The 27,076-nt window shown below is 38.7% G+C and overlaps 1 protein-coding gene across 1 annotated transcript; it reads right to left on the reverse strand.

Annotated features, from left to right (window-relative positions):
- Positions 1–179: 179 nt before the first annotated feature.
- On the reverse strand, positions 180–8,707 carry LOC122829312 (FERM and PDZ domain-containing protein 1-like). The gene is made up of 4 exons (XM_044113755.1): positions 8,530–8,707; positions 2,128–2,250; positions 948–1,111; positions 180–307 (listed from the first exon to the last, which is right to left on the reverse strand). The coding sequence occupies exons 2-4, from the start codon at positions 2,244–2,246 to the stop codon at positions 180–182; spliced, it is 411 nt and encodes a 136-aa protein (XP_043969690.1). The 5' UTR covers positions 2,247–2,250; positions 8,530–8,707.
- Between the last annotated feature and the right edge of the window lie 18,369 nt (positions 8,708–27,076).

A 27,076-nucleotide genomic window follows, 5' to 3' on the forward strand; every position in this document is an offset into this window, starting at 1 on the left:
TTCTTCTGACACATGTCAGTGCTAAATAATTCAGCTAGGAGGAAGTGCTTGCAGTGAGTTGAGGTGCTCAGGCATACCTTCGGCTGTATGCATCTGCATTATCTCACATCTTCACAACGCCCACAAACGCACGCACAAACACAAACAAAGACATTAGCGCCGTGCAGCCCTTCCTCCTGTTAATGTAATTTTGTGTACATCTCTGCAGCATCAGCGTACAGCAGCAGCCCAGCTGGAGGTTTTACTTTGTCAGTTTGTACCGACCAAAGGTCCGCAGAGGTCTGGCACAGGTTCACGCTTTCATTTGCTGGGAAGAAATTTGTTATGCAAATTGCAAACAGTGTACTGGAGACTACAGTGAAAAAAGCTGACAAATGCTTTCTTTTTAATACGACAGTATTTGCCAAAAAATAACAAAAACTATTAATCAGTGTTTTACAGCGAGGATCTTGATTTACTGCAAAATAAATCTATTTTATAATGGAAAGTTGATTATTTGGAAAATGTATAACAAGAATTTTGCAAATGTAGCAATTTATATATTTCTACATTGAAAGCGCTTAAAACACAAAGAATAGCCTTCTTGATATAAACATATTTTATATAAGAAACCAAGTGTGTTTTTCTTTTCTGTTCTTTCAGTATACATGAGAGGTGCTTTTTAACTTACAACAAAGGTTTTACTCATTACAGGGAACATTGTGCTGGGGCAGAAGGCACCGATTCAGCAAACTAAAACACTGCAGCTCCTTGTAGAAATTTACCCCGTGGAATGGGATGTTGTGACCTGGTGGAGAAAGTCAAACTAGCACAACTAGTGTGGTGTAAAATATCTGATACAAACTACTGATGAACTTTTGTGATACTTCTATTAACAGAGATTACGTTTTGCAGGCTATTTTCTGTCTAAAGCAAAACTAATATTGCCTTTGAGGAAACTGTCCTACCTGTGGTGACTTCCTGCACCAGGATGGGGATCTGGCTGGAAAGCGTGAGGCCATGGGAGTTGAGGTCCGGGTCCTTTTGGATCTGAACATTGAATCGGAACGGGTAATTTCTCTGATCGGAGCTTCCATACTCTCCTGTTTTCCCATCCACTGCAGCACGATCTCTGCAAAGCATCAGGAGGACGTCTTACCATGTCGTTGGAGGTTCTATGTGAAATTATTGTGATTTTGTTTCAAAAACTATAATTTCCAAAATTTAAGTCGAAACAAGAGTACAAGGATTTTAAAAATAAAATGGCTAATGTTTGCAGAATTTCTTGTTCTAAAACTTGCAGAGGTCAAGCAGCATGAAGCAGGTTACAGCCATGCCTGTAAGGATTTGTATTGTGTGTGTCTCGTTTCCTTGATTACCCTCAGTGTATTTAATCCCACCTGTATTCCTTGTTCCTAGTTGGGTCCTTGTCTAGTTGTCTTGTCAAGCTGTCTGGTCTTATGTCTGTTCTGCCGTCAGTTGTTTGTTGATACCAGTCGCTACCAGTGTCTGAGCTCTTAGCCTTCCGCTCATTTTGTGCTGCCTGGACTTTGTGTTTTTGTATTTTTCACCCTTAAATCATCATTCTCACTCAACAACCTTGGTTTATCGTATCTTCCTCAACATCTCATACCCCAAATCATGACAACGCCTCCAATATCTGTTACCAATACAGATGTTAGTTTTTAAGTTCTAACAAGCACCCCTATTAACCTCATGGTCACAGTAATTACTGAAGTGATATTCAGATTTTTGAGTTCTTAGACTAGAAGAAAGGATCCACGTCATTCCATCTTGATTCAGCTCAGAGCTTCAGAAGGCAGCTGTGTTGGCTTCAATTTCTTTTTCTAATTTCATGAAGAAATTTTATCTTGAAAAAACAGTCTTAGCTGTTTATTTTTTAAGTCTTTCAATATATTTAATTTAGACTTTTTTTTTTCTCAGTCACATAATATTTCATTGCAGAACTCTGATTTGATTGGTTTGTTTGAAGTTGTTTTGATTTTGTTTGAGAACACCAAGGACAAAATTCAGACGATTCAATGTCTTGATGTTAAACAGGTCAGTCTCCACATCAAAAGACAGTCAAGACAGATTAATTTGATTACCTAACAACTGCATCTAAATGAAAACAAAACAGAATCCTACCTGCTCAGAGAGTGAGACCTGCTGCCCAAGTCTCTGGACCGTCTCAGCCATCGTCCCACCACCTGTTCCACTCGGCTGGTTCTGCGGGACGGGGAGCGACTCCTGTCCTGAGACTCCATTTACCTGTCATTAAAGGAAAATGTATACATATCATTACAATATTCAAAAGAGATGTATTTTAATGCAACTTAAATTTAATTTAGAGCATATCAATGAACAGGGCAAGAATTTAAACAAATATTGGGGTGTTTTGGCCCAACAAAAGACCCGGATGATGCACAAATCAGGTAAACAAAGTCTAGAAATGCTCTTTTCCACTGACAGGAATGTTGGTCCTAAATTAGGAAATGCAGGGTGTTAAACAGAATGATTCTGTGATGAGAGTACAAATGCTTTGTGTCTGCAAAATGCATACTGTGGCGCTTCCTGTGCTGAAGAGAAAAGGTAACACCTCTGAATGGACAGGACAGAAAACTGCCAGAGATTTGACAAAGTTCATTTGCAGTTTCTGCAAATTGTTCTATAAAATGGACATGAGCTGAAAAAAAAGTAGGATATAACATTTATTGAATGCAGAAATCCAACCTAAGTAGCTCACATATTTCAGACATTTCAGATGCCTACATGTGTATTAATGTAAGAAAGTCAAGAGTAAGAGCAGGGATGTTTGGCTAAGCTTCCAATGTTTTAACAACACCTATGGTGTAAGCACCACCATCCTAAAAAAACAGCACTAGACAGACAGAAAACAATTTTAATACAATAAATACATTTAAAAAGCTAAAACTAGATAAATATTCTTTTGCTTTTTTTGGACAATGCTGTCATATGAGCTGATATTGTTTGGTGAGGTTCAAAGATCTATTGTGACATTTTTGGATTTTACGTGGGTAGAGGCCAACAATGACATCAGTTTTGGAATTGTGCAGCTTAATGGTCTCTTGGCCTGATTTATGAACCACCTGATGCAATATTGCCCACAAGCCTCAATAGTAATCAATAAACATAGTTCATCATTTTAAATAATGACGCACTCTCCTTTAAATGAGTCCCTGTTGTGCAGCTGTGAAGCACGTAGTTGTCACAAATGAGAACGTTGAAAGGCTGTGGTGGCTGGTGGGAAGGACATAATGGGCCAACTTGGTGTCTACAGGGTTTGTTAATGGTGCATCGAGGAGCTGGGCAACATTTTAGATAGTGACATATCAGATTACATGAAAACATGCTTATCAAAGATGTACAGACTGTGGCTGGATGAGAATAAGTGACTGGCCAGCTATTTTCACTGATGGGGATATTCTACATTTGTCTTCAACAGAAGATACTCAAAGTTAGAAAAAATGTTGCCATGGCATCTCAATTAAGGTTTTCTGTTTTATAATAAGTTATTTATACCCAACTTATCTTGTTAGTGTAAAAATGTTAGTTTTAGCCTACATAATGTTGTTACATTAAAAATGTTACATTGGTCAACAGTAGCTATGTTTCCATCCGATTGTCATGCAAATTTTGAGGGCGCATTTTAAATGTTGCAAAAAAGAAAATGTAAATAAGTTTTGTTTCCATCTACTGGTTTGGAGCAAACCAACCTGCTTCCAAAGCGTAATTTTACCATGTGTTACTGTTGGGCAAGTTGTAAATCTTCTGTCATGTCAACTAATATTGACAATATTACACGAAGACCGGAGAAAGGACAGCAAAGCAACACTTCATCAATCATGTGAGGTCGATGATTTATATGTTTGACCCTTTTAGCCAAATGTGCTTCCACCTCCCTTTTCTATCTCTTTTATTGTTTTTGGAAAAGCCAAAGTGAAAACCTTTTTTGCAAAACTGAGGAAGTTATTTCAAATTTAATTTTACTATTACCATCAACCTTTTCAAAGCCCATAAAAAAGGTTAATGGAAGGACTCTGTTTCCTGATACCCAAAATCCCTTTAACATCATCATGACTCCACCAGGCTGTAGCTGAGAAACAGATTCTCTCACAGTGAATAATTAAAAATAGAATAATTAAATAGCAAAATAAATTATTGAAGCCATTATTTAATTAGCAAAACCAACGAGATGTCCTCTTAATATACATTTTAAACCAAAATACAAGGCAGATATGTGTACAGTGGTCAGACTTCAGAGGTAGACAAAAAGAAAGACAAACAGGAAGGAAGGAACAATAGACAGATGGATGGATGGATGGACGGATGGAAAAATCCAGATTTCAAATATGCTTAAATCAAATTCCAGACTGGTGCAGACTGAATTAATATAATAATTCATTGCTGACTAATCACTGAACACAAGAATAAAGAGATGAATGATGGGATGAATGAGAGGCAGTGGCAGTAATGCTATACTGAGAAACAGCATTGGGATCGATTAAATGAATGAGTGAATGATCTCAGCGGGTCTGATGTGTCCCTCAGTGAGCAGCTACAGGAAGGAATCTCCCTCCAGGCAGAAGCTGAACATTAGCACCATCCATTACAGGAAGCAAATTGCTGACAGAAGAAAAAGGGGAAGAAAAGCAGAGATAAAGAGTAAATAGGTGAGAAAAACAGCCAACTAAGGGAGGTGATGACAGACGACAAGTGTGATAAAAGTTGAGAAAGGCGGAGGCGTGTTGAGTGACGCAGGCAGACAGCAGTGTCTCCTGGGGGATCTTTGATTATAAGCACATTATCCATCCATCTGGCAGTACATACCCCTCTCCTGATCCTCTCTGCTGTTCCTTTCTTCATATTAGCCCTTTAATACTTCCTTTAACCCATCTCGTTCTTCATATTCACTTGCTGCAGCTTCCTTCAAGCACTTCTCATATTGTATTAACACAATGCAAAGTGTGACTTTTTTAGAGCCATGATATTCATGCTACCTTACTACTAAACGGAAGGCTGACAAAATCATAGATACAATCTCTTCTATTACACTCTTCCTCTGAAGTCACTTTCTACGAAATCCGATACTCAAGAACAGATTGATATGAAGCCAAATGTCTGCACTTTTCAGTCAATAAAAATATTGGGACAAAGTGCTCCTTTACAACCTGCCCCCCCTTATAAGCGTGATTCCTTCCAGAATGGCTTTGATTGAGTACACAGATGAAGTCCAAGCCCAGCAAATCAAATCAGCCACAGCAGCATTGCAGTTCCTGTTCTGCAACGGCAGCATTCACGATTAGGGATCAGAGAGGAAATGTCAGCTTATTTTCTGAACAGGTGTAATAAAAGCATCGGAGGAAACCTTACACTTAATCCCTGACATTTTCAGAAGGACTCTTGTCGAATCAGGAAATAAATGCGAGATTAATCACTGCTTGGTAAAAATGTAGATATATCACAGCTGTATTATTAGGTCTGCACCCACACACTCAACACATCCACTTCTATAGCAGGATCAGTGCTAACCTAAACACTGTTCACATTGAAAGCAAAGCAAACTCTTTGCTGTGGCAGAACCAAGAACTTCACAGGTGACTGGTTGGACTGTGGAGACAAATTGCTGTTTTGAATCTTAATTAATAATTAAGAGTTATCTTTAGTCCTTATTGAAAACAGAAGAATAAAAACACAGAGCTTCATCATAGGACACAAACCAGATTACCATAGGAAAACAAAGCACAGTGTCTCCTATTCTCATACCGTTTGTTTTATTACCACTCATCAAACAGCAGAGGAAGATAAATTCATACATAAAGTTCAGTCAAAATTGATGTTTGCATCGGAATTTATTGACATAGCTTGCAGCTTTGTTCTTTTTATATTGCTAGCTGGTGTCTGTAAATTCTGCTTGAACGAGCCTGTGTCACTACAGTTAGCAGTGCTGCTCATGTATTATAAGACATATATTTTTATATATTGTAACGACCAATCAGAGATCAGAATTCCCAAATATAAATGCATTTACAAATTAGGCTGGTAACATTAACACACTGTTACAAACACATGGATGATACAGAGTGGGATCTGATTGGGTTTTTTTCTCTGTGTATGAGCTAAATGAAACTGTACTTGTAGAGTTAATAATTATTAGATTTTTTTTTCTTTGCTTTTGTAGCTCCTTTTTCTCAGATTAAGAAATCAGTTTTAATCTGCCCTGCCTAACTAAAGAAAACAAATAAATAAAAAGTTTTCTACCCCTACCATCCAGCTGCATATCATTATTTTAACGTCTCTTTCCACCACTACGTGTGTACCATTAGCTTGGGCCAACGGACGTGTTGTGGGTAAAGTAACAGCAGATAAAGCTTGAGTGGTTTCCTACTCCTGTAAAACATAGAATGATTATTTAAAGAAAATGGAGACTATTTTCAATGTATAATATAGAAAAACAACATATATTAAAACTTAGAAAAAAGAATGACCAGACTTCTCACAGAGAGAAATGTTCTCCCATGCACTTCTGGGTGGATAGTGTAACATTTTCTTAAAGGGATGAAAGTAAAAATTGGCTTGTCTGGATTGTGATTGTAACACAATGCAACTGCGATCAGTTGAGTGTGTGTGAGGCAATAAACAAAACAAAAATACTGTATATAATCTGTGTGGACTCAAGCTGCCTGTCTGTGATGTTATGTAGCAGGTTTCTTGTGGAGAGACTGATTAAGAAAGGTTTCCCAGTCCAGACAGAACAGATTCTAAAACATCATTTATAAGAATCCTCTAAATGTACAACACTCCTGTTTGTTGGTGATCTATATTTGCTTTTCCCTTTACTGAAGCATTTGTTTAAAAAAGATGATTTTTAATGCCTAATACAAATATTGCAGTGTGGAATCTGACCCTGCCGTACAACAACTGCAGGAAAGAGTCATCCCAGGCAGAAAGGTTGGCTTTTTGTTTATTGCTGAGACAGGAGCTGGGCAGTATAACAACTGCTGCAGAGAAAAACACACACACTCTCACAGTTGACTAATGGGGCTGCAGCAGCACTTGCAGTTTATTTTCCACTATAAACATTTTTTTGTGTGTATATCTAGAGTTACAATGAGATTAATATATTCCTTTTGTCATATAATCTCTTCATCTATATTTAATCACATAATTTTAATGTGAGCATTTGATTAAAGGAGCTGTTAGTCAGATTTTTTTCTAATCCGTATCTTTCTTATGCATGTCTTTATAAAGCAGCACCCAGAGAGAGAAATGTGGATAAATACAAATGATTAAGCAGTGAAAGTTCATTAAGTTTTAATTTAGACTAAGATTTTTCAACTTTCAGACACTGCATAGATTTAAAAATACACAATTTAAGAACAAATGTGGTTGCAAAACATCAGAAGAAGCAATTAATGCAATTGGATGAAAAGTTACAGTTGGGAGATAACTTTGGTCGATGCTGGGTGAACAAGTGAATAAAATGTTTTCCAACCTAGAAGGTTCAAAAGTAGACCTCAGAGTTGTTGTGTTTCAGGTGATTTCCGACACCAATGAATATATACAAACTTACAAAGACAAAGAGGAATGTAAGGGAATCGAATAACAAAATAAATCAGTTTTAAAACACAATTTCCACCCAGTGTTATATTTACATTTCACTAAAAGACATGAAGGATGAAGTTTAAAAGACAAAACATGACTTTTCAACTGGGCTACATGTTTGCACTGTTGCCTTGCAGCAGTAAGGTCTTGGGTGACTATGAGTTTGTATCTTCTCCCCATTAATGCTTGAGTTTTTACCGGATGATATTTCATCTCAAAGTCTAGAAATGTACATGTAAGGTTAAGTGGGTTGACCTTAGGAGTGATTGTATGGGTTCATGTTTGTTTGTCCAGTCACATCAGTCAGCAGAGGTACCAACCCTAAACGGAAAAATATGCCAACCAGCATGGGCGTCTTCTACCGCTTTCTGTGATGCGTTCATGGGCCTACGAAAACATGGAAATGTGGCTATGCTCTCTTGATTAACATATCTTCTAATGTGATTGATATGCTCCTCAGAATTTTTGGCAGCAATGTGACTCCATAAAAGGGTGCCAAAGCCGCCCCTCACCTCTTGAAAAGTGGGCATAGGCGATGGATGGATGAATTAATTTTCTACAGCTTGGAAAAGTGAAACATAGTGCGAATCGAGTTAATTTATTTTGTGAATTCAACATCCTGGTATATTGAGACACAGATTACGTCCAACTTTTACATAATGCACAGCGCAGGCAAATGGGATTAGAGAGTGTGTCTGGAGCCTGTGGCAGGGAGTTTGTGCGTCACTCCTGCTGAGCCAGATTAAACTGAGCTTCAGTCCAACCCTACAAGACAAACTGCAAAGCTGCAACTCAATCTCCCCGTTTGTCTCATTTTCACTTTTATCCCTCACTTTTCTGAACCTCTAATGTCAGCGGCTTTATTTTCTGTAAACGTACTCATCACATGTGCAAACAAATCTGCCTGACATAGCAAACAGTCACCTGCTCGCCGCCCCCTCTCCCAGGGCTCCCTGAAGGCGCTGGTTGCAGTCACGCTCCACGTTCGGTTCGTCCATCATCTGGTTGAAGGGGACCCGGATGACGTATCTTCATTTCCTGAGGATATGCACAACATAATAGGGAGCCTTTAGACAAATGTGAAGTACTGTGGCAACACACAGTGCCTGCAAAAGTATCTACACCCATTTCACATGTTGTCATACACATAAACATCAATTTACCTTACATAAAGTGCATGACAAAGTAGTGCTTAATTGTGACATGTAAGGAAAAGAATCATGTTTTTTTCCAATGGATGGGTTTGAAAAGTGAGGATTGCATTGGTGTAACACTAAATAAAAACAAATTTACCCAGCCCTCTTCAGATGTCACCTAATTAGAAATTTTGTGGAACTCAATCCAGCTGTCCTGTGAAGGTTGAAGAGGTTTGCTAAAGAACATTAGTGAGCTTAAATTTAAATCATATGGCATAACTCCAAAGCTACAAACAGATGGAAGTGACACCAAACTGTCTTACCAACAAACGGGACATTATTCAGAGAAGCCTCCAAGAGGCCCATGCAACTCTACATAAGCTGCAGAGATTCACAGTTCCATAGGGAGAGTCTGTCAACATGTTTATTGAGAGAGAAAACTACATCTGCACACAACCCTGAGCACCCTGTCTCTAGAGTGAATCATGCTGGTGCCAGAATCCTGCTGTGGTGTTGCTGCTCTACAGCAAGTAAAGGGAAACCTTTGATGGGAAGCTACATGCAGTCCAGTCCTGGAAGAAAACCTGCCAGGAGCTGCAAAAGACTTGAGATTGAAGTAGGACCAAAACCTCTAATAATACAGCCAAAGCTACAATAAAATGGTTAGATCAAAGTCTTTTGTTAGAATGGCCTAATCAAAGTTTAGACTTAGTACAATTTAGAATCTGTGGCAACACATGAAAGCCGATGTTTGAAGACATTCTCTGTCCAACTTGATGATATGATGAAATTGGCAAGGTTGAATATAAAAAGTTTTATGCAGGTGACCTCCATATTATTAAAGTCATGATGATGATCTAGTTTTTTGTTCAAGAATAAAGGGGACAGACTAAATATGTGCCCAACATTTACATTTTTGTTTGGTAAACATTTTGAAATCCATCAGTTTCCTTTTACTTCACAACTATGTACTCCTTGTAGTTATAGTTTTTCAGTTAAAATCCCAATAAAATACATTGCACTTTTTTATTCTAAGGTGACAGAAAATTAAAATATTAAAAGCAATGCAAATGTTTGCATTTATTTACATCTATTTAACATTCTAATCTTTTCTTCTGAAAGTAGGGAAGGGAAATGAACATTAAAAGCTCCACTGTTCAGCAAACAAAATTAAACAATTCAATAATTTTCACAAGCAGGAAAAGAAAACATTCAGGGTGAAACAGTGCACTAAGTTAACAAGACAAGGATTAGGAGAAAGCCGCTTGAGAAGCAGAGTGCAAAATGATATTTCATAAACAAGCAGAAATATGAAAAGGAAGACAATGCAGGAAAAAGTGGAGAGAAAAGTGAAGGATGGGGGAATAAAAGCATCAAAGAATATAGTGGGACTCCATCACAGAGGGATAGGTCGGGCTGAGCTGTTTGTGGAGTCCCACTTCCCCTTGCTCTGCTCTAAACACCATGCATTATTAACAAGCCCCTTACAAAGCCCTGGGAAAAGAGATGCTAGGAACTCTTCTTTATCCCCTCTCTCCACCTTCATCCACTCAGTTACCCTCACCTCAGTACTCCTTTCTTTAACAACTCAATTTACCCTCTTGTTCGAAGTTAATCATTTGATATATGTTCAGGCACTTGAGTTGCCAACAAGACAGCTTTTTATTGTGGGTATATCAAACAGCTTAAACACCTTACAGATGGATAAATTCGTCTGTTTCCTGAGAAATGAATGCCTGCTACGTTTACTTTCTTTTTCTGATGTACCGTAACAGATAAAAATGAGTTAAATAACTTTTCATTTTTTTTTTTGCTTCATTTGATGATGTGTGTGTAAACATTGTGTTTCCGGAGTGAGAGTATCTTTGTATCATCCCGGTTAGCAGCTAGAGTTTGTGTGCGTTAGTCAGTGTGCTGCTCACATCAATAATGTATCCAGATAATGCAACCGCTTCGCTGTACCAACAACTAACAGGCATACCGATGCACACAGATGGAGACACGGAGTGGGAGAGAGAGGATAGACATGAGGCAGCAAAAAAATGGAAAGATGAGATGGGGAAATGTGAAAAACACAATGCGTGATGAGAAAATGGTTTAAAGTCCAGAACGTGAAGCAAATTATAATACAATTCAGATATGACTTGGATTTCACCAAACTTAATTAGATTTTTTGTTTTGTTTGTTTAATGACATACCACATTTCCATATGATTGCAAGAGTCCCACACAAATGAACTCAAACAACATAAAAGTCACTCATGTGCAGCAGAATGTAGCTGAAGCCAAATATTTACACACATTGTGTATAAAAAGACACAAAGGCTTTTTGTCTGACATTAAACTGTTTTCTGTTTTACATCAGTTAGGATGATCTAAATTATTTTAAGGAGGATTATTGGGGCTCATGTTGACCCCATGGAATGCCACCCTGGGCGGTTGCCCAAATCAGGAACCGCCACTGTTTATTGCCCCACGTTGACCAGGATTCACTTAGAAATAATAGTACATTCTAATATAACCTTTCTGGAAAAAATAAAGGATTGTAAAGAAAACATCTGAGCTTCACTATGGCCTTTTTACTGATTGGTCAGATCCTTTAAGGGCTGGAAGATCACAGAACAAGATGAATGAAACCAGAATAAATGCAATGCAGTCATCAAAGTTACCAAAATGATGGAAATCATTTGTGATACCTCATTTCTTTAACAGGTCCTGGCACCAACAGCAGTACATGAGATTAAAACAGGACACCCTCTTTGGTGGAAGGGGATTTCTGCTTTTCAAATGGATTTGGTTGTGAATAACGCTTGAAATGAGAGGAAATTCAGTGATAACACAATGAGATGTAATGGAAGAATGACTACGTACGAAAAACATTTGATTTGAATTTGTGTGACAAAATTGAAAAGATTTTAGTCATACGTAAATTTGTAGGTGATATAAAGATTTAAGCTTAGTGCCTTCCCAACCCCACTAGGGGACAAGGGAGTTAGAAAATCAATGGATGGACGGACGGACGGACGGACGGACGGACGGACAGACAGACAGACAGACAGACAGACAGATAGATAGATAGATGGATAGATGGATAGATGGATGGATGGATGGAAGCTTAGTGCCAGTTTTATTTATTTCATTTATGTTGTACAAGTGGACAACAAAAGTCATCTCAGGGCACATGCCGCAAGCAACACACAGGTCTACCCCTAACCTCTGACTGCACCTTGACTATGTTCAACTTTAGAGATAGCAATCCGATTAGGAGATCGCCGTTTAGACAGACATACAAGCACACAAACAAACACACATTATCCATGTCACCTAATGACATTTACTGGTGGAAGACTCCAGTAAATACTGCCTCAGACAGCTCGCGGTCATTTGAAGATGTGAACGCCTGCGCATCCCTCAAGTTCCACATTTCACTGCTACAACAGCAAGAATCAAGAGAAAAACAGAACAATCTACAAAACTATGCCACAAAACCAGCATTTTCTTTTTTTATAGTATTGAACAAAAAAGTATACAGAAAAAAAATCAGCTCTGGATTTCGGCTAGTGCTCATCTGTCAACCAAACACAGCAGAATACATAACGTCAACAAATACCTAATACTCTGTTTGTATCAGTGTGTTTGTCCTAACCTTCCTGAAAAATATAGATTTAAAAACAACTAGTGCACAAAAACTGAGCTATTTATTTCACCAGATTGATTATTTTGGACATTTTGCAGACACTTGACCATCACATATGATTCAAAATGCTTGTACTGCTTTAGCATTTTTACATTCATGCTATAACTCCAGACTTCAAAGTGTTTTATGGGGGTTTTACTTGGTAAGTAGGCACACAGTAGAACATACAGGAAATGTGAAATGAAAATTCCCATTATTCCATTATACAAACTATAAAAACTGCTGTGTGCTTTTGCACTCAGCCCCACTCCCTGTTGGAAGTAATAATTGCTGCAAATATATTTTGAAATGTTTTGGGGAATCAGCTCTTTACATCTATAGACTGAAATTATTGCTACTTGCTCAGTCAGGTTAGACATAAACTTTCAAGTTTCTGGTTTACTCTAACATGTGAATATGCGTAGTCTGAGCTGTTCCATTGTACCTCCCGGTGTTTGCTGACTATTTCGTTTACTTAATCAAAAAAATTTAGTAAAAGGATTGTGGGTTCAATTTAAAGGCCACATCCATATAGACTTTTAATCTGTCAAAATGTCTGCATATTCAGGAACATTATAAATCCAGTCACAGCCTTTTCGTTTTAGCAGTCCTACAAACTTATTCCACTTACAAATGGCTCTGTAAACTACTTCCAGTAATCATTCTAAAGGTTTTCCTAGCAAAAAACCTTCTGACTTTTTCATGAACAATAGCTGAGTGTAGATTCGCAAACATGTGGGCAATTAGACTGGCTCTTTTAACTCAAGTCCATTAATGACACTAATTTCTTTTTATAACATCCCATTTGATCTTTCCAGCACTTAACTGTTCTTGGTTCGATACACACTGTGAACTGCATGTTTATTCTTGTATTAGCCTCAGAGAGGCGAATGAAAGGTTCGTCTCCAGGCTTGATCACAAGTAGTCATATTCAATAAATTAGAATTATACATCCCAATAAGGCTTGGCTGCCAGATTTGGTAATAGCACGCCTTTAAGCAGGTATTAAACATGCTTTTGATTAAGCCCACATTCCAGTTTTTAAACAGATTTTTTTAAGGCATCCCAAAATGTCAAATTTCAAAACAAGGTTTTCTTCATGCAGTCATGCGAAAATAGATGCTCCTGTAAAAGTCTGTGTGTTCTAACATGTTTAGTCATACAGATATTTAACAACCATTTCAGCAGTTGGTGTGCTGTAGACTGCTGCAGTGAGAGTGAACACCATGGTGAGATGAAAAGAGTTGTCTGAGGCTTTCAGAGGGAGGATTGGAGCAGGTTATAAGCCTGAAAAGAGACTTAAAGAGATCTTTAAAGAATCTGAATTTATCCATTTCACTGTATGGAAAACACATCTACAAGTAAAGGACATCTAAAGCAACTGCAAATATGCCTCGATCAGGTAATCCAACCTCAGGATCAGAATGCAGGTTGGTGTTAATTTGGAGTTTAGACCTCTGATTGGATGGAGGACTTGAACGGACCACCCAGGACTCACCCAGGACTCACCCAGGACTCACCCAGGACTCACTCAGGACTCACTCAGGACTCACCCAGGAGTCACCCAGGACTCACCCTGGACTCACCCTGGACTCACCCAGGACTCACCCAGGACTCACTCAGGACTCACTCAGGACTCACCCAGGACTCACTCAGGACTCACCCTGGACTCACCCAGGACTCACCCAGGAGTCACCCAGGACTCACCCTGGACTCACCCTGGACTCACCCAGGACTCACCCAGGACTCACTCGAGGAGCCGGACTCTGTCTGCCGAGCCTGGTAATGCGGAGGGAACAAAAGGGAGAAATCCATATTAGCAAGATTAATAGGCCATACACATTTGAACAGCACTTTATTTACTTTAGGGAAACATGAAACAGAACATTGTGAGTTTTGTTAGAGCATAGAAACTATGAACCATGAAATCTTAGACTGTTGTAAATACTCAGCCGAAAGGAAACATATTCTGTATCAAATGGCAACTTGTGTACGAAGCAATGTCTGTTTGAGGAGCATATTAGACTGGGAATCCAGTAAATGTGGATGCAAATATTTTATATGCTTCCTCTGGGAAACTAGCCTTCCTCTGCAATTCCGCTTGAATATAATCTCACTTACAATGCAGTCTGGGCTTTCTCCCCTTCGCTTGATTCTCTCTGGTAGGTTTTCTACCAGTAACCAGACCGAAGAAGAAGTTGCGAATGATGACATCCATTTTCTGCGCCGTTTCTAGAATTGTAGTCTCCCTGTAGTTTTAGCAATGGCAGCAGAGGAAGTGAAGGAAGTCATTCAGTCCGTATGGGCCACGCTTCCAAACATTGAATTAACATTAAGAGCCGCCTTGTTGGGATCACAGTGGAGGTTGGTTGCTTGCAGCTTCATAGCATCAAACTGGTGCATTACACGTCACAGGCAACCGTTAGCTATTGGGTAAAATTTAAAACATCAGCAGAATCCACTCCTCCAGGACGCAATAGTTTATCAATAGCCAAGAGCCCAGACCCTCTGTACAAAGCAAAGTGTAGTACAAGGGGCTGGTTTTTATCAGGCAAGTTTGAAACAGGATTAAGAAGTTACTAGATCTAGTACCGTGGTATTCTGCACACCTGCATTGCTGCTCAGGTGTGTTTTCTTCTGTCTGCAGGTTTGTGGGGAGGGTTAGAGGACTGGCAAGTTCCTTTTCCTTAAAACCTAGCTAAGTTTGTGGATCCTACCCATGTAATATTTTTGGTGAGTTTTTCTTTTTTGTTGTTGTTAGATAGGAATATCTGGGTTATTCTTTATTTATTTTCAGACAAAGAAAGACCCTGTTAGACTGTGGTTTTATTTGTTTCTTAAATTTGGGATGACCTAATGACCCCTTTCTCTGATTCAAACTTTTGAGACAATAAATAAAAACTCTTTTCACATTTTCAGGGACTCTGTCAACTTATTTGTCCAAGATTGTAATCTGGCTATCTAAATACATGGCGTGTATTTGTAGTAGTTGAAAGGCAGCTCCTCCATAGATGGATTTTTTTTTTCACGGGTTTAGATCAAACACAGTTTGTACATATAGTACAGACCACAAGTTTGGACACACCTTCTAACTGAATTCAATTAGAAGCTGTGTCCAAACTTTTTGGTCTGTACTGTATGTGTCAGAGTTCATAACAAAGACTCACCTGAAAAAAATTATATTAAAAAGAGGGTTTCCAGTCATCAAGCCATGTACCATGGCTGATATACCATTTGTTTTAACAAGCAACTGAACCATATAATGTTGACAGTGGATATTTTTCTAAAGGTTTTACACAGCCACGCTGTTCAGATTCCCTCTAATTCCAGTTAATATCCTGATTTGTCCTACTGATGTAAAATCAGAAGTTTCCATTCAGTCACAAATGATGCATAGTTTGTTTTTCAACATTTATGAGTGAAAAGCACTTCAGGAACTATCCTTTCTGCTGTCAGAGAACCCTTTCATCAGGTATTGCAGACCAAACTTGGCTATAAATGTCTTGATAAGAGATGAGGGTCAATCTAAAATCTTTTGGACCTCAGTACAGAAGGCTCTCTTCAGATTCAATTCCATTTGTCTGACAAGCTGTGAGAAAGATCAGATATTACGATAAAATGTTGAAAAAGATTTCACAAAGTAAAGCTTTCAGATCTAATTTGTAAAAACTAAGTTATAGGGCGATCTCAATACGTTGCGGAACTGATCTGGGGAAGTTGTTGCACAATCTAATGCTATGAGACCTACAGCTTTTTGATACAGTAACAGATATAAAGTTAACCGTGAACAACAACACGCTGCCAAAAGACAGATAAAATATGCAAAAATTGATTTTTATCACGTGTAAGCACAAGAACGCTTGTGCACAGAGAAACAAAGAGTCTGACGTGCACACATCCAGTTGTTTCTCAGTATTAAACTTGACAAATAAGAAGCATCAAAAATGTAGCCCAACCTAAAAATAACATCATAAATGAGTAAAGCCGAGCAGAAAGGGCCGTCAGAACGCAGCCATGCAGCCTCGCTCTTCTTCTGTTTCAGCTCTTGAGTGTCAGGACTCAGTTTTCATTAACATCCCTGCACAAAGCACAGGATGGTTGGGACAGACAGTCAGTGTACAGATGGAGTCGAGCTATTCATGCAGAGCACAAGATCACGTTTCTTATCATAACACAGTGGAAACAACACAGTGTATTCCAGCATGATGGAGCAGAAAATGTGATCATCAGATGCATGTGCTTGTAGATGTGTGTGTGAGCACGCACAGTGATGCATTAGTAAAATGCATTTCACACAGAGGATGTACTATGAATCTGTTCATCAATTCTTCACCAGCGGTTGCATACAGTGAAATGATTGGGTCGCTTGCTGCGAGAGCCGCCAGTGGTAGTCTGAGTGTCTTTGTATCTAATGACTGATGTAGAGCTACCCTTATGACAACTTCTAGTGTTTTCCGTACAAATAGCTCAATTAGGCATAACATCATGACCCCTGACAAGTGAATAACGCTGATTAAGTTAGCACTGTGTTCTTATAATTGTTAGAAAATGGATAAAGATATTGACGAGGGCCCAGTTGTGATCGCTAACAGGACAGGATGCTCACATGCCGTTTGTTAACAGGCTTGTTTGCCCCATTCTATGTTAAATCTAATAAAAATACTTTTAATGAATGTTGAAATTCAGTTTAATTGTTCTCTACTTTACTGTCCATTTTTGAATTATCTTCTTGCGAGTTGAATTGTGAGGGGAATAAATTGACTAATACAGCCATGATGTATGATGCACAGCGGTCCCTCTGGCTAGTTTGATTTGATTAGATGATTATTGAGACGTAAGCTGACTTGATAATGTTTTCTTTACATGGTAGGTGTGTTTTATCCCTTAAGACAAGCTAGGTATGGCCACCTCAGAAAGACAAAGTAGCGATTCTTCTTCTAGAGTTCACAGGACTAAATAACAGCAGTTGTCTTTGGAGCATCACCTGCTTTTAAGGTTTCCTTGTGTCCCCGCTGGTTTAAGGTACATCAGAACCTGGAGGAGCTACATGAGGACTAAAAGTATGTTTTACTTAGATATGGTTAAGGAGTGAGTAGTTTTGCCCGTTTGCTTTTGAGTATCTAATTCTGTAGGTGGGTGGATAAATTCAAAATATTGATAATATCGACATGAAGTCGGCGTCAGATACTAGGGAGGTGAAATACAACTTCAGTACTTTAGTTTCAAATTCTCTCTTGAAATTTGACTTTATTCTCATTTTGTAGTTTAAAACAGATATACAGATATATCTGTTTTCAGTTGATCTCAAATTAGAATTTTTTTCACTTTTATTTAGGAAAATGCACTGAAATTTGACTATCTGATTAGAGTGAATTGGAATAAACTGGTACCATTTAATTAGGACCCCTGTATGTACTGTATGCAAATTAATATGTATTGAAATATGTATCTCAAGAAAAGTGTCTAAAGATATTTGTTGCACATTGGTGCTATATAAACTGAACTGAATAGTTTGACTGATCAGATAGTTTCTGAGTATAAAAAGTCAACATGGCACTTTTTGGATGTCCATCGTTGCTTATTTGACTGAGGTAAGTTTATGAAAGAGTGGCAGCTCTCACCTGCTCACCTAAAGCTGCACTGGCTCTCATGGAGGAGTAGAGGTAGGGAAACTGAAGCTAATTTATTTATTTATTAGCTCTGTATAAAAGATTTATGGATGCTTTGTCTTTTAATGCACAGATAAACATCACAATAAACACCTAATTAACACATTTGTGATAAGCAGACAACATCTGCTGTTTTTCCTTGCAGGTTCACTGGGAGTCTAGTGGCTGTCTCCAGTGGTTAATGGGCAGGAGGTGGGATATTTACCCTTTACAGGTTGGCTGTTCTTCACAGGGCAACACAGAAACACACCACCATGCACGCAAACACAAGGACTATTGTTGATGTTTTCGGACTGTGGGAGAAGGCTGGAGTACCCGGAGAGAACCCACGCATGTCAACTCCGTACAGAGAGAGTCCAGGATGGGATTCGAACCCAGGACCTCTGTTGCCATCACCTGAACCACCGTGCAACCCAGCAAAACAACGGTGGAAGCTTATTGGGAACTTAAATATAATCTTATCTCTTAATTTTTATTCTTTCCCTTTTTTTTGTCATTTCCCTTACGGAGATGCACTGACAGGAAACCAACATAATTGCGATACATTATAATCCATTTTAGGCACTTTCTGTCTTGTTGTTAGTGGGTCTAGTTGGCTGTATAACAACAAGGGTTAAAGACCTTACCGAGTAGCGGCTGTTCCTGTCCTATAATCCTCTCCTGAGCGCAGGGCGGGCCGTCCCGACAGTCCCTAGTAACGGTGAAGAACTTGGAGAAGCACCGCAAAAGAGCCGCGCCTTCCTCAGACAGCAAAGAAGCCAGTTAATCCATATCACCTGGGGGTTTCAGAGCGCCACATCCTCCGGCAGAAATCAGAGGGAGCGTTTGGTAGTCCATACGTAGGTCCCTGAGCAGGTGATGCGAAGGGACGGGATGAGAGGTGCTTAAGCGTCGATAATCTTCTCAATCAACAATCCCATCTCTCTCCGTCTCTCTCTCTCTCTCTCCTTCTCTCTCTCTCTCCGTCTCTCTTTCTCTGCCTCATTCTCTCTCTCTCCTTTTATCCCCCAAGTTCTCCGTCACGCGCTCTCTCTCTCTCTGGTACTGTTCTCTCCATGCCTCTTCTCCATCTCTCTGTCAAACAAAACCCAGTTAAAATTTGCATTAAAACGACACAAGCCGAAAACAAATATTGGACTCGGCGTTGAATATATAAGGTATATTCAAAGTCGAAGTTATAAATAGGCGTACCATTTAATATACTATTTTTAAACTGAGTTTAATGACGCAACCTTATTAGCTCACACAAAACATAATGGCACATTTCATGGACTGAAAATAGGTATTTGTCGCCCCCTACGGGCGATAGTTCTTCACTACTACGCACCTGAAGTTTTTTATTTCAGGATTCATTCAAGGCTAGAAGAAGTTAGTTAAACTCAAAATTATTCAAATCCCTGGCCGATTTAGATTTTAAAGCAATTTCTAATAAGATTATCAAAAATGTTAAGGAAGTATCAATCTTGATAATGATTAATCTAGTTCTATCTGCATTTTAATAAAAAGGCATGTTGAATCTCATTTATTTAAAAACAAAACACTTGTAAATGATAGATGACGGTCCATTTGTCAGCCAGTTAGAAAAGATCTTTGCTTCTGGCAACTGGCTCATCTTCAGTTCTGCCTCATGCACCAGATGGTCACCAGGTGAACATATCAGTGTTTTGTTTTTGAACTTCTATATTCATCAAGGATTGTTCATAGAGAACACCATATTTGAGCATAAGGCTGGCTCTCGATTTACAGGTTGATGTACAGTCTTGCACTGTAGATCAACAGTTGTGACCATTTATGGTCACAAGCTTTGGGTAGAGACCAAAAGAAAAAGATGATGGACACCAGTGGCTGAAATGAGTTTCCTCCATAGGATGTCTGGGGTCTCCCTTAGAGAGGATGAGGAAGTCAGACATCCAGGAGGGAATCAGAGTAGAGCAGCTGCTTCTCAACATCGAGAGGAGCCAGCTGAGGTGACTCGGCACATCCCACTGGGAGGAGACCCAGAAGAAGAACCACCAGGAGGGAATATGTTTCTGAATTTTTCTTGGAAATGCCTTGGGATTCCCTCAGAGGCCCTAAGTGGCTGGGGAGAAAGAAGTCTGGGCCTCTCTGTCAAGATTGCTAGGTCTGCGACCCAACCCCAGATTACACAAAAAATAATTAATAGGTAGAAGTTTAGATTAAACGTAAGCCTGCCAGGGGTTTGAATGACTCTGTCCTGTGCAAATGCAATAGTAATAATGCCCTATGAACCTTTCCACACTTGTGCTTTGGAATCTTTTTATCTCTAAAATTTGTGGAGACCAGTTTAAAGAGGTCTGACAAACAAACAAAAGAAAATGGTTTGGCAGTGGACTGAAGACAACTTTAAATGTAAACAAACAGCCAGAGGAGGAAACATTGATCGAGACAGCTATAAATTATTTGTACAAAATCTCCAAGTAACTTGAAGAATGTCTGGTTTTCCAGTAAATTTGGTTTAATAACTTTTCTCTTTGGTCGGCCCTTCTGTGGTTCTTTCCTTTTGTCTCTTACGTTCTTCTGTCATCTGTTCCTTGTTCTTGTTTCTTTGTTTTAAAGTCAATTGTTTATTTCTATTTAATTGTATTTAATTTTGTTATTAAGTAAAATTCCCAAGTGTCGATTTTCTAATCTATTTGTTAAAATTTTCTGAGCGTATACAGTCAGCTCACACTTCTGGCCGCAAGATGTCAGTGTTGTACAAATTCTCTTTCACTTTCTGTAATTTTGCTTCTGTCTTGTCTAAATTTCTTCCACCAACACACAAACACGGCTTCCACAGGCAGCATTAAGATCTGTAAATCCTTTATCCATCCTTCAATAATAATAATAATATCATAACCCAACTTCCAGTCATTGCTTGATCATCTTCTTTTTACAAAGCCCACAATCCAACTCATGTCTGCTCTATTTTAACGGGGAGGAAACTCTGTTGTTGCTCTTGTCTCGACCCCCCTGCTTTGAGGTTGGTTTGATCTCCGTCCTTGGCTGTCAGATGGTGGACACAACTACTTTGGGTGGGTGCAACGGGACTTTTTTGCCTTTTGAGTGTACTGAGTCATCAGATTCAGCTCTATACTCTCCTACTAACAAGGGCAGGAAAGTTATGGCTAGAAAATCGTCCACAAGATGGAACTTTGATTAAAAAAAATGAGCAAAGCACCCTTAATGAATGAATCTGAATCTTAGATCGGAGCCCAAAACAGAAGATTTATAACGATTAGTAAATACAAGTGAAGAGACTGAGGCCAAATGCTAGAGGTCTTTGGGTTTGGCTCAAAATAAATAAGAATATCCTTTCCTTTGGTCATTTTTTCTGTAAACCTTAAAGAAGTTGTGTCTTCAAGAATTTTAAAAAGAGATACATTTCTTCTCGAGACCAAAACTTTTAAAGCAGGTCCAACAAACAACTCCAATAACCACAGAACAGTGTACACACATTCTCGTCTTTTCTTCTTCCAGTTTCCTCTCTGTAAGGAGATGAAAAGATCTTTCATGTTGTTTCCTCTTGTTGCATTATTTATTGCTGTGTGGCACTTTATTAGTTGGTTTCATCTCAGATTTTGCAGTCTGGTTTTGGGGAAGCCTTTGAAATGTGTTTCTGACTCCAAACAATCCTTTGCCTGCTTTCTCTCACTAGCTCCAGTCGCCTCATCTCTTATGTGAATAAAAAAGAAAAAGGACTTTCAAAGAGGATGAGCCACCCTCTGAAGCCAAAATCCATTCAGCACTGTCCTAAGGAACAGAGATGTTGTTCTTGTTTCATTGCTAACATGAAAGAAAAAGAAGAACATCCTTTTTTTTGGTCATTAGCCTTATTAGCATCATTATCCTAATATGGATGAACTTCAGATGACTGGCTTGGAGTTGTTTGTGTTGCCACTGAAGCAACATGCATGGTCTTTTACATACTACATCAGAAAATGCTTTAACTGCCATTGGGGTATGTTTTTGACAGCTGATGCATTTTTGATTCAACCACTAGATGGTGGAGCTACTCCTGATTACAAAAAAAAGTGAAGGAAGGAGAAATATATTTATTGGAACTTGTCACATAAATGTGGGCAAAGTTGGTGAACCAAAACAAATGAAGGCAACGGATTTATCCTGGAAAATTAACAAATGAAAAGTTTGGAACCTTTAAAAGTCTCAGAAAACACTGTGACACATATATATTTATGCACAAATATCTTCGTTTGATAAAATCCAAGCCTTTTGGAAGTAAACACACAGAAGAAAACTAAGCAGTGGCTTATAGCACCCACACCTCCAATAGGCTCCAAAGACCAAAGTCAGGTTCACAACTGCAGCCACATTTAATGAACTCACTCATTTATTTCAGTTGCTCTGTTTTTGAATTGCTTATGTTTCTATTGGTTTACATAAAACATATGTTATGTTTTTGAGCGTTTGCCCTTTCAATTACCCATAAACTATACAAAAAAAAAATCTTGCCTTTCAATTTGGCACCCCTAAATAAAATTCTGTTATTTTAAGCATATTTATGTTACACAAAATCCACTTAATAATCTGAGCCAAAACTTGCTGCTCACAGAATATCCCCTGTCTTTGCTTGATCTATTTTGCAAAGATAAATGGGTGAATCCCATATTTTCCTTCTAATTCATAATAATTATTACTTTGTGTTGGTCTTTTATATGAAATGACTATGAAGATATTGAAGTTATTTTCGGTAATATGAGAAGACATGAAAATGTTCGATACTGTATGGCATTAAAGTTAACTAAACGAGCATATAGTTATGAGCTCAGGCTCTCACTAAACCCACAAACATGTTGAACTTGTTAAAAATACTCTGCCTTATAAAACACATTCATGTGAATAAGTCACTTGTGTAATATGCTGTGCGCTGATTTATTATTTTACAGCTGTAAACAATAATAATGGTTATGTTTTATGTTATCTTCATTACTGCTATACAGGCAACGCCTGTTAGAAAGACACCCAAATCAGATTTGGGACACAACCAAACAAAGAGCATATATCTGTACCTAATATATTATCAGTATATTGTCCCAAACAATTTACAACAATAATGTTGTGTTTGTTTATGATACTTCATATCATAAGGTTATCTATAAGCACTTGTCTATAGTTGAGAACTTTACCCACCTTGGCATTAATTTTATCTTGAATTTAAACAGTAAACTTGTCTTTGCAATCAAGTGAATAACTTCGCCTGATATTCTTCACCATCATAATCCTGCGTTAAAACAGTAGTTGCAGATGTGCAGTGTAGATTTCCAACAGTACAACAAACATTTCAAAGCAAAGCTTCATTAGGATAAAGATGAAAAGGATCCAGATGAAGATCTCATCGAAACCAAAGCCGTGTGTCTAATACAGAGATGAAGCTGTTTTCTCCCATCAGAGGGTTATCACAGATAGAGAAGTGTGCTACTGTAAATTGTTATGAGGACAGACTGGATAAGAGCTCAGAGCACCAGCATGAGCCTGGTTCAAAGGGGCCATCACGTCGGGTGAGAGATGAGATGAAGGTAAAAGGAAAGAAGAGCTAATATATTTTGGATGGCATGGGAACGGCTGGTGATGGGGGCTGAACCCTATGTAAACTTAATGGCTGGGCATTTCCCTCCCCTCCGTCTTCTTTTCCTCCACATGGTTCCTTGCATCTTTATCAGGAAGCTCAACCACTCTGCAGCTGATGGTGGATAAGCCCAGCAGGGCTGGTTTTGGTTTGAACTTGTCTTTTATTCATTCCATCTCTCACAGTACCCACACCTCCACCATGGCCCGGTTTCTCCTGGCAGACCTTAATCTAGCTCCCTAATCGACTGCAGACGTGAGGCTTTGCCATTCTTCATGGGACGTGCCTGGGAAATGGACAAGTTTCCCCTGTGACTGTGGAGCTGGTTGGTGCAGGTGCGGTAGAGAGACCCTGTCACTTTCAGGGGAAGGATAGGCTTCTTGCTGTTAGTGCTTCTCATACTCTGAGTTTGATAGGACAAGAAGCAGCAGCACTGGGCAACGTTATGGCTAAAGGGATTTTTTTTTGAAGTGGAGTCTTATGGGGTTTGCAAGAGAAGTCAGTATCTTATCTAGAGTAGATAATAGAGCAATCACAGTTTGGAGAAAATCTGATCAGAGGGTCAGGTTTGCAGGACCCACCTGCACCTTTTTACTTTTGCAAAAGTCAAATGTGTACATTTTTCTTTCTTTTACTCAAAAATCTGTGTGGTATTGATTATTGCTGATCAGCTGAGTCCATCGGAACCTTTTGATTGTCTCTTTGCTTATTCTATGCTATAGCTAGCCTTAATATTTTCTCAAGTCTGCTTCGCAAAGTATTTTTAATTCAATTAGACTGGATAGAAAATGTCTTACCACAGATTCCCAACTATATTTAGATCTAATTCATGAGTTTTAGGATGCAATCGTCTCCTCAGCTCCGCCAGAGTTACCATGGACTTCTTGGTTGTTGTTTTTTTTCTGAATAACTCTGTTTTTTGCCTTTTTATTTATTTTTTCTGCAGTTGTTTCATACACATTGTCATTATTTTTAGATGACAGACTGTAAAGTGCTGAGAGAGATGATCAAGGTGTGGGATTCTGTCGAGCATGAATACAATTAGCACTTTTTATATTTTCATTTGCAAAAACCACTAGCTCCTTATAATGTAAAATTCCAATAAAACTGATTGAAGTTTCTAAAATTTCTCAAAATGTGTAAAAGTTCAAGTTGTATGAATGTGTTTGCACGTTGGTGCCAACATTTTCATATCTTTTCAGAAAAAAGTTGTCATTATCACATTTCTTATCACTAGTTTTTGTTTGCAGTTGTTCAGTTAGATCAGGATACTTGTGGGCCGCAGCTGGTTTTTGGTCATTGCACATTCAACAGCCTGAGGTTGCCTGGTTGACAGGACAGACAAAATGAAACATAATCCAAAGTTTGAACCAAAGACTTGGAGAGTTTTGGGTTTGTTTAATTAGTCTTAATTGGTAGAAATCCAACCTGAATGAGTTCTTCTCTACTTAACTGTTAGCTGGAATGCTAAATGAAAGGTTTTACCTGAGATGATCTATATGTTTTCCACAGTGAGTTTGTGTAACAGTGTTTAGGTTTAAGTTGTAGAATCCCACTTGCTTTATATGTATCAGTGCATTGGGGAAATAGCGCCCCCTCCCTGTGTGGCTGGTTATATGTTGCTGGCTCCTGTACTCAGTGCCAGTCTGTGAAAGCTGCATGAGAGGTGAGTTGCATTCTTCAGCACGCAGTAGAAAAGTGTTAGCAACATAATAAAACATCATTTTTACTAACTTAGAGAAATAGTGTGTAATGACTATTTACTATATGTGTGCCTGGCACCAATTTTTGTACTTTTAGTTTTGTTAATATTGTAAAACACTTTATGTTCTAAGTTAAAAGCTAACATAACTCTCTGTTGTAGTGTGCTGATTGAAGCTCAGCCGTTGCACTGATTCGAATCTCCGATATGTTCTCAATCAGGCAATAAACAGCCTGATCACCCAGAAACTCCTTGTCTTCATTAAAAAAAATCTACACAACGCAGAGTCAAGGGGTTACTTGGGCCGGCCTGGTACAGTGGAGTGAAGCAGAACCCGGTTACTCTGACTACTCAGAATTGTTCCATACAACACTTATATATATATATATATAAACAGTCAGCAGAATTAACAAACCTACAAAAACAGCTGGTCTTAGCTTCTGTAGCTTTTTATGAGGCAACAAGTGAGCAAAACCCTTTGATTCAATGTGAACAGGGTTCACCCTATTCTGAAACTAAGCAGAAAAAAAAACTACACACATGCATAAATAACACTGTCTTTTATGTTAGCCTTATAAAGCGGAATAAATAAGCACAATCCTCTTCACTCAGGGTCTTTGTAGAGAGGAAGCAGCTGGAGATGGCACTGGGCCGCGTTATTGTTTGTCAGCAGCGCCCTGTTTGTACCACAGTGCCTTTTTGGCGTCTCCTGTAGAAGCGACAGGACATGTCAGCAGCACAAAAAACAGACTGCTGAGTAGGAAAAGTGTAGCGATGGTCTTTGCTGATTGTCACACCAAAGTTGGATGAATGCTTTGTCTTCCCATCAACCAAATACAAACCAATTTAGCAGAGATAATTGTTGAAAAACTGAAATAGAGCTAACATTGACTTTTAGATATACGTGTAAAACATGTCATCAATGTTTATTTAAAGTATTTGATGTAAATCCGAATCTCGTGGTCCTAGGCTAACGCTAATGATTGCTCCAACAGAGGCCGAAACTCCAATCCAAAATAAAGATTTCTACAAATACTATTTTATAAGCCTCTAACATGCTGTCTTAAAGCTGCCGATAAAGTACACTGATGATTGGAGATGTCAAGGCCTTTCTGTGTGAAACACATACGGAAAAGAGAAAAGTATCTTTTCTGGTCAAAATAATTTACTAAATATAAAGTAAGTCAATATAAGAACAAAACCAACCGAATTCACAGATATGTAAGAAGGGATATACAAAGTGAGTGTGAATAAAACAGCTGAGAAACCCCTCCTGTTTCTCTTTAAATTTCCTCAGCATCACATTATAATGACAGTAACCCATAGGAAGAGCAGGACAGAATGTCCTAGTGCTTTTTAAAGCCTTGGAATACTGTGTTGTTGATAAATGGCTCCTGTCGACCTTAAAAAACAACTCTACAAACATTTAAGGAACCATTTAGGAACATGAGCCTGAAAATCTACTGACATGTCGTCCATACTTTCTGGGCGTTAAGTATTTTTACAAAACTTAATTTCCTTACATTCTCCGTCAGTGTTTTCATGCTAATTCTTCCTCTGTCCTAGAAGTGGGTTTAAACGTTCACAAATCCAACTTTTTGGAATGAGCGTCCGGGTCCCTTTAGTCTAGGATTAGAATGAGAGAAAGAGATGGATGGGGAGAGTGAGACGGATCGGTGCACGTACAGCACTACTCAGCACA

The sequence above is a fragment of the Gambusia affinis genome, linkage group LG04, assembly GCF_019740435.1.
Source record: "Gambusia affinis linkage group LG04, SWU_Gaff_1.0, whole genome shotgun sequence".
In the NCBI taxonomy this organism is placed as follows: Eukaryota; Metazoa; Chordata; class Actinopteri; order Cyprinodontiformes; family Poeciliidae; genus Gambusia; species Gambusia affinis.

Excerpts from the sequence above, each read along its gene's own strand:
- LOC122829312 (XM_044113755.1), bottom strand. The coding sequence starts at position 2,246 with ATGGAGTCTCAGGACAGGAGTCGCTCCCCGTCCCGCAGAACCAGCCGA. Across the intron at positions 1,112-2,127 it reads AGGTCTCACTCTCTGAGCAG|AGATCGTGCTGCAGTGGATG; the intron begins GTAGGATTCTGT and ends GATGCTTTGCAG. Across the intron at positions 308-947 it reads GGTGCAGGAAGTCACCACAG|CAAATGAAAGCGTGAACCTG; the intron begins GTAGGACAGTTT and ends ATTTCTTCCCAG.